The following is an 8,297-nucleotide window of genomic DNA, read 5'->3' as shown; positions in this document are numbered from 1 at the left end:
CATTTAGTTTTCATTTATTATGGGAGTTGTGTATGTGTTACTTTGTCTGTGGAATCCAAATGTTAGCTTTAGCACTCTTGTCTGTTAAATATCAAATGTTTGTAACAAACAAAATTGTTCAAACCAGATGATATAAGCTTTAGCTTTTGTCTGTAGAAGACAAAATGTAAGCTGATGTCAGTTAACCCTTTCCCCCATGAGCATATTGTGAAAAATGGCCATTCACTCTTACAAGTTCAAACTGCTATGAAACTATGAAAAATGCTTCAATACTAATCAAACTTGGCACAAATGTAGACTGGACCATTGCCTTTGTAACGACATGCTCAGTCTTAAATTTCCTGTTACCATGGCAACGAGGGGACATCTCAAAATTGCAAAAAAATCACTATTTTGCCTCGATTTTTTCCATCAAAACTTATTTCAAAGTGCTGCAATTTCTCAAGGGATTGAGATAGAGTCAAAGGCTTTTCAGCGTTGGTTACACAATACCTTATGATCGACCTGGGGTCATTTTAAGCCTCTCACAAGTCCAAAATTTTCTTGGCGATGAGGGGGACTCCGCCCCTCCCCCCTTCAACCCCCACCCCCCCCCCCCCCCCCAAACAGAAGGGGGCACATTCCTCTTCTGGCAACCCCCTGATGTATCTTTTGGATGTTGGGCGGCGCCGAAAAAGTGCTCACTTTTTTTTAGCAACATTTCTCAAACGAAAACATGTGTTTGGGGCCCAAATAGGACATTTTTTCACTATTTCAGGCCTAAAAAAAGGGGGGGGGGGAGTCGAAAGTGCGTTTGTTTCGCGTATATATGAGGTAAAGGGTTAATGCACTTGGGTGTGGAAGACCAAATGTTGGCCTAAATAGCCAAAGTATAAAAGCTTTAGGGTTTTCGTGTGGAAGACCAAATTTTGGCCTAAATAAACTAGGTGATGAAAGCTTTAGTGCTAAACTGTGTAAGACCAAATCAACTAGATGTTGTCGGCTTAATCAGTTGTCTGCGGAAGACTAATTGTTAGATTAAATAAACCAGATGATGTAATCTGAGGAACACCAAATGATAGCTGATGAAAACTTACGCACTCTTCTGTGGAAGACCAAATGTTGGCCTAAATAAACCAGATGTCAGCTTTAGAAATATGATACAAGTATATACATTTCGAAACAAATATGTCAGATATCAATAAATTAGCTGAATAAGTATTGCCAAATGATTTAAGGGCTAAATGATATGGTCACAGTTACGATCAAAGGGTAAAAATTTTGGCCTTTAATAGTCGAACATTTTTTTAGTTTATGGTCCATTTAAACTTTGGTACAAGAATTCATTGTAAAATATCATAGAGCTTTAATCAGAAGGTCAAGGTCAACCCAATCAAGATACAGAGGGAATGCATTCAAATTTGGTGTTTACAAATTTCATCTCTTTTCCGTAGCTTTTTAACTTATATTTTATATATCTGGATATGTTATGAAAATCTCATTTCACATTAAATTATTGATTGATTGATTGATTGATTGATTGATTGATTAATTGATTGAGCAAACGAACGAACGAAAATATGAATAAATAAATGAATAGTTTGGTACTACATAGTAAATAAATATTTTTCCCGCCCTGAAATCTTTTAATGTTATTGTCGGTAACAATTATACTGTTACATTACATTTAAATACCAAGGCTTATTGTCTTTTTTACACTTTAAACATGATATACTAAAGTACTATAGAGTAACAATGAAAGTGACCATGCTTAAAGTTAAGATAAACATTTCTTTTCATATTTAATGCAAGGGTATACATGTGAAATGGCTATATGTTCTGTTTTCCAATTATGTGCTTTAAGTAATGCTTGCAAAAATATTGTGTAACAAAGCATGAGCAAACTTAAAAGTCAACATTTGTATCATTCTATAGAGATTTATTTCTTGTAGGCATTAAAATGAGCGGTGAGTAAAACTTTTTTGTTCTTTTAGGAAAAGAAAGTTTGTCTTTAAACTAGCATTAGGCATTTCCATATAAAATAATTTAAAGAATGTTTAAACATGAATTCAACAAAGGTACACTCTAGTAATACAATGTAATATTAAAATTAGAATTTCAGTTTCTCAGGAGACGCTATATGAATTTTACATGCCAACTTGACATTTTTGTTTGTTTTAGCTTCTGCACGATATCTCGGGGAGAGAGTCAATGTCAGGCCGCACTATGCAAATGATCACTTTCTGCAAGAAGTCGGAGTTGTTTCTGCGTGTAAGTTTGAGGATGGTCATCACCTTGACAACGTGATAGTAGATGAATCTCAACTTATTGAACGCGTTAAACTTTCTTCTAGTGAAATAGAAGAAAAACATATTAGATTAAGTGTTGATTTAAGCGAAGATGTGTTTTATTCAACTGCTGGAGTGTCAGATGACTTTGAAAATGGAAGTCGGGGCGGATCTGCAAACATTGAAGACGAGATAAATCAGAAGGACCCCGAAGATATTGTTTTAACTCTGAATCCAGATACTGACGACACCGCTATGTTTTATGAAACACAAACAGACGAAACAACGTTGATCAGATTCGCAAAATTAGCAGACGACAGCCGAAGTGAAGCAAGTAAATGTAGCGGTAAACTTATACATGATATCATATGCGCTAACGGCCCAGAGACGCAGCTTTTTGTGAGAAATATAGGTGAAGAAGCAGACGGCTTAAGGTCTCCGGTTAATTCCATAAATGACGATGCTGAATCCGAGGAATTAAAGAACCAGCTATCGATGCTTTATAATCACCAGGAAAAGATCAGTAAGGCAGCTGAAGGAGCAAAGAAGCAGATCAAACTATACAAGTCTGAACAAAGTACTCACGTGACAAAACAGACGCCAAACAGAGCAGACAAACACGGTGTTGTAGACGAAGATCCTATAGACAATGACTTCCAGAGACTCATTGTTGAAGTCGTAAAGCATTTGCAAGACTGTGATCTCGATGAAATCCTTTCAATGTTTGCAGGTTTGTTTTCAGTAAAAATCATATCTGTTTATTATGTATTACAGAATGAATTTGCTTGGTGGGAAATATTTGTAGACGTTATTTTATCAGTGTCAAGTATTAATGAATTAGCTGTTTTCACGTTGTGTATTTTCTTTTGGCCAACTTTACATTTGATCTCTTTAGAAAGGCATAATAAAGTATGTATGGCAACACTTCTTTATTCAAAAACAATAATTTTACAATACATCTTTGAAATTAACTTCTCTCTTCTATTATTACAGTACTCAAATTTACTTAACATTTTTTCATTTACGTTTTCATTTATAGTTTATAGATATGGTAATGATAAATTTACCTAACATGACATGATTTAAAAAAATAAGATCCATTCAGGTCATTTTTAACAAAATCATAGTATATCATAGTATCTGGATGTTGTTGATACAGTGTGATTTATCTTAAAGGTTATATTGAATCGAGAAAAAAAGTTCATGAACACATACACAATTCAAAAATTCGGTCAATTTGTATAGATATCGAGGCGAACTTCCGTTGATATGTTATTATTAAACTTTTTTCCAGGCAGTGGTATTCTTGAAATGACTGGTCTGGTTCCACCTCCACAACTTATGGAAATTCTTCAGAAACATCGTCTGGTTAGCCGAGATAACCTTCATCATCTGCAAGAACTCATCATGCGTCTGGATGATACAGATCTGTTTGTTAAAGCAGTACAATACACAAGACATCATCATGATATAGTTTTCTTCTATCAAGACAAGGATGTTCCAAGTTAGTCTAATACAAATGTATACATGTTAACTAGGAAGCAACGTCTGCTTGCCACGCGTTAGTGAAACTAAATTGAATAAACATAGATATTTTAATCTCGACATTCTAACCATATTCACATCAATGGGTGTCACTTCCTTCCTCTGAGTCATTTCAATGTTGCTCTTGTTTTTACGATCTTTCGTTGGATGGGTTGGATAGGGGGTGGTAATCTTTTCTTGCCGCAAACAAATTATCGAGAACATATTTGAAGAATGCAATGAATGACATATAATAATTTTAAATATAATGTACAATGGTTTCATATCTAACTATCTACGCCTACTTTAAAAGTAATAACGTGTGAGTTCTTCTGCTTATCACTTTTATCAATTCATGCTATGTTGTTTTGCTTTTTTGATTTTTTCAGCTAAAGGTTTTGGAAAGATCCAGTGTTTTATAAGTGGGCGGGACTTTACAAGACTGACAAGAGAGGACTTGGAGCTTGTGCGCTTTAAGACAGCCAGCGTGATATTTGTGCCTGCACATTTTGTGTACATAGTCGGGATTGAACCTGGACAGAGGGTTGTAGTTACACTAATGTTACAGGAGAGATATGTTCAAGAAATTTCCGAGATGGCCAAGGAAGGGTTGCCGGAACTTAGTCTTGCTAATGTAGATGCTGTACAAATCTATGGCAAAACGTACAGTACTGTAGGTAAGACTATTTGCTTCTTCTTGAAAACATGGGTTGATGACGATTTATAAACTTTTTAATTGATTAATCCACGTAGAAGAGTACTTTGTTGTAAATATTTTATTCAAGCTGAGAGATTCAGTGTTACTGTTATTTTCTTTTCTTCTTGTATGCTAATGATCTTGTCTAATTTGGCATATGTATACGATTTATTGTATATGCTTAATAAGGGTCCTTTCGACCTTTGAGGCACTGAGAATATGGTCTCCGGACATGTCACTAGTCATGGCCGTAAATAGTACATTGTACATGTATTTAACTATTTATTATCGAAAGTGATGACCTAATCAGTTGTGTCTGTTTTAAATGGTTTCCTCTATGCTTATACTAGTGATAAATGTTTTAAACTTACGTAAATTTTACCATTGCAGGTATCACAATGCTCTTGTTACAGCAAATTGTAAATTGTGTATATATTCTGTAATTGCTAAGTAAGTTAATATGTCCTTTTATTGTTTTTCAGGTACAACTGCGATTGAAAGGTATCGCGACAACGGTCATGCTTCTTTTCTTAGCGTTTATCAACAGCTCCGAGACAAATCCAAACATTTAGAAGAGCGAGATGCAGAAGTTACAAAGCTTAGAGAGGAAGCAGAGATGATGCAATTAGAGCTTGAGACCATGGGAGCAGAACTTCAAATGCTGACAGAAAAGGCAGTGTGGGAATCGGTTGCTAGGCACCACATCCGCCATAGACCGGCGAATAAACATTCTAGAACCCGATCATTACCGTTAAGTAACAGAGAAGAACCGAGTGACAAACAATTCACTCGGGCTTTGGAATCGGCAGTAATTGCAAAGGCGAAACCATGCTTTGCTTTTGACATGGCCAAGAGTAACAGCAAAATGGACAAAATGGCTCTTAGTAACCAAGGTCAAGGTATGTCAACAGTTGTGAAAAGGTCAAGCATAAAGACACAAGAAACATTTCAACAGACAAATGATCTCATGAGCGAAATTGAATGTATTTTAAATGAACTAAATTCAGCCAATGCCGAGTTGCTATAGTATCAATATTCATTAAAGCGAGGTCTACGAGAGAATGTTATTTTTGATGTTTGTAATGAAAACAATCTAAAAAAAAATTTCGGAAAATGTCACTTCAAGCTTAATCTCATATCGGGAAAAGGATCTCATTCCGTGAAATGTGGTTCATTTATAATACTGGTAGTGACTTGGACTCGGTCACTTTTTTGTTTTGTTATTCAACGTTTAAACTCTTAGAAAGAAAAACAATTTAAATACAATTTTTACTTTTTAGAATTGTTCACGTTGCAATGATGTTCGTCTTTGATCACGGGCTATCATGTTCTTGATTTGATTAATTTACACATTATATATAACCTCAGAAATGTCATTTTGTTACGATTTCTGGAATTGTCAAATGGTTATGTCTACATGCTAACATAAGAGTATCTGAACTTCAGTTAGATTTACCACGGACTTTAACTGCCATCTACCTTCAATTCAAATTCCGAGTTTCCAGCTTGGTCGCAGCCAATTCTGGATAATATTTAGCTAAGCAAGCAGGCACTGTGAACTCACTATTATAAAGTGTTCCGTTTTCCACTTTTTGCACATGATCCATGTCTCATTCTGATATATCACATATTTTTGCATGGAAAGCACTAGGTATATTGCATGTATATACTTTTGTCTGCAATTTTATCTTTGCCAACATGTACTCATATTTTATTAATTGTGTTCTTGTACCCTTCTAGTAGGGAAAAATAAATATTAAAAATACATGTACACTTGATTAATTTTAAAGCCTTAATTGTAATGAATGATGTGAGTCATATATACAAAAGTAAAGTATATGTAACTGATAAAAACAGAGCACATTTCACTCTTTAAATAGATTTGGCGCTACAAGATAAGCCGGTTACAATTCATTCCAACTCGTGAATTTATTTTTACTCTTTACAATGAATTAATATCAATGCTTATATCCGCCAGTTTTTTTAACAGCAAATTATAAAGTTCGTTTTTCGAGAGAGAAAAAAATAGTTTGTTCAGTTATGAACAAAGTGTTCTGACCTGCTATGTACAATAAAAAGAAAAGCAATGCAATATTTAATATGAAAATATCATTGTTTGAAGAAAAAAGCGTGAGTTTTACTGGCACAACATTATTCATGCATTATACAGCACTCACTTCCTGTTAATAAAGGGCAACTTGACGTCGGTATGATCTTTTTACCAGTCTTTTAATAAGACATTCATACATTTACATGCGCAAATGGCAATACTGAAATAGAAATCTGTCTTTCAATTACCATATAAATTATTTAGATAATCGTATTTAAATCTGGGATATAAAGTGTCAAAAATGAATTATGAAATTTATATAATGGGATGCTGGCTGAATGCAAATTTGTCCCAAAGTCTTAAAGGATGATATTTGTAACATAAAGCATCTATAAGAAGCCGACTTCACAGATAGCACCATTAATTGACCATACAAATGAGCCAGCCCATTGTACGGGAAGCATTTGCAACCTGTATAACGCCTGCATGTGCAAATAACGCAGAAATTGTGCAAAATGAACGCTAAAATCTATAGTCTCTTCACATTGCGTCCCGAAGAAGCGAAATTACGACAAAGTTGTTACTTTGTCGTGTTTTCATGTTTTCGTCTGGCGCTGCGTTTTCATATATAAATATTCTCATGCCTCAATCAGGGTCTTTCAAATAGAAAGACCCTGCCTCTATTTGAAAGACCCTGCCTCAATACAGGGAATTTCGTAACAAAAAAATACTTTTCTGCAACGTTACAAAATCTACAGACATTAAAAAGGTTAAATTCAATGTTATCTTCATTTAATTCCGTCAGTTATTGAAAGAAAATTTTGGATGGTTCTCCAGGTGTTTGGGCGAAATTTTGCTCCTTCTATAAGTTAATAATAAAAAAATATCAAAGAACATAAATTATATAAATGAAACGATGGCGAATTTTTTATTAGTTAATAATAGACAATCAAAAGAACATAAATCATGTAATTGAAAAGATGAAGAAATTATTATCCCCATGAACAATACATGTAATTTCCTTAAAAGAAAATATGTGTATAAATATTGTAACTAAAGCTATAGAGCTAAGCTGACAACTGTTAAAACATAGCGCTGAAATTATTCCTTACTTCGGAAAAAGTGCTATTGGTGTCGTATTAATAAATAAAAATCTGTTTCAACTAAAATAACTAAAGCAAACTGTATGGAAGTTTAAACATATGTTTATGGTTAAAGATACGTAAACTTATATAAATCAAAGGGCTGCAGTGCTCTGTGGTATTTTCTGATCTTTCCTGTATAAGTTTATTTTTGTACTGTATACTAGTATACTATAATTCATCGTACGCAGAGACTGCGTTTAGATTTTTTTTCTATAACAGTTTGAGATTGATACATATGGAATTTTGCATGCCTAGATTTGCATCAAAAAATCATTTTTCATTTTTTTATGACAGCCAAACTTTATCCTTGTATATCGTGGCTACTTCCTTAAAAAAGACATTTAAAAAAAAATGTTGCCTCTCACACCCTAAACGAGCGCGCTACCTCTGCACCACGGTGAAGTAATACGTATGTAGCTTGAATAAATGCAAATACATTGTAATTCTAAAATTGAGAATTTCCATTTCGTGTTTGTAATCCTTATTAATTTCGAGGTATTTTGTTCACGATAAACCTGTTGTTAAACACTGATGAAAATAATTTAGCGAAAATCTTCTCGCCAAAACAGTCCGACATGTATATATTCCACTACTCGACAGTCAGATTTATTTGT

At 34.1% G+C, this 8,297-nt stretch overlaps 1 protein-coding gene across 1 annotated transcript; it reads left to right on the top strand.

Moving 5' to 3' along the window:
- Positions 1 to 1,786: 1,786 nt before the first annotated feature.
- LOC132743644 (uncharacterized) lies at positions 1,787 to 6,249 on the top strand. The gene is made up of 5 exons (XM_060732193.1): positions 1,787 to 1,946; positions 2,161 to 2,997; positions 3,562 to 3,771; positions 4,181 to 4,468; positions 4,971 to 6,249. The coding sequence occupies exons 1-5, from the start codon at positions 1,940 to 1,942 to the stop codon at positions 5,513 to 5,515; spliced, it is 1,887 nt and encodes a 628-aa protein (XP_060588176.1). The 5' UTR covers positions 1,787 to 1,939; the 3' UTR covers positions 5,516 to 6,249.
- The last annotated feature ends 2,048 nt before the right edge of the window (positions 6,250 to 8,297 follow it).

Source organism: Ruditapes philippinarum, unplaced genomic scaffold, assembly GCF_026571515.1.
Source record: "Ruditapes philippinarum isolate M1 unplaced genomic scaffold, ASM2657151v2 ctg727_1_1_1_1, whole genome shotgun sequence".
NCBI lineage: Eukaryota > Metazoa > Mollusca > Bivalvia > Venerida > Veneridae > Ruditapes > Ruditapes philippinarum.
Note: the sequence above shows the minus strand (reverse complement) of the source record. Positions and strands in the feature narration are given on the sequence as shown.

Coding starts and splice junctions, on each gene's coding strand:
- LOC132743644 (XM_060732193.1), top strand. Junction 3,772..4,180: donor TCAAGACAAGGATGTTCCAA/GTTAGTCTAATA, acceptor TGATTTTTTCAG/CTAAAGGTTTTGGAAAGATC. Junction 4,469..4,970: donor CAAAACGTACAGTACTGTAG/GTAAGACTATTT, acceptor ATTGTTTTTCAG/GTACAACTGCGATTGAAAGG.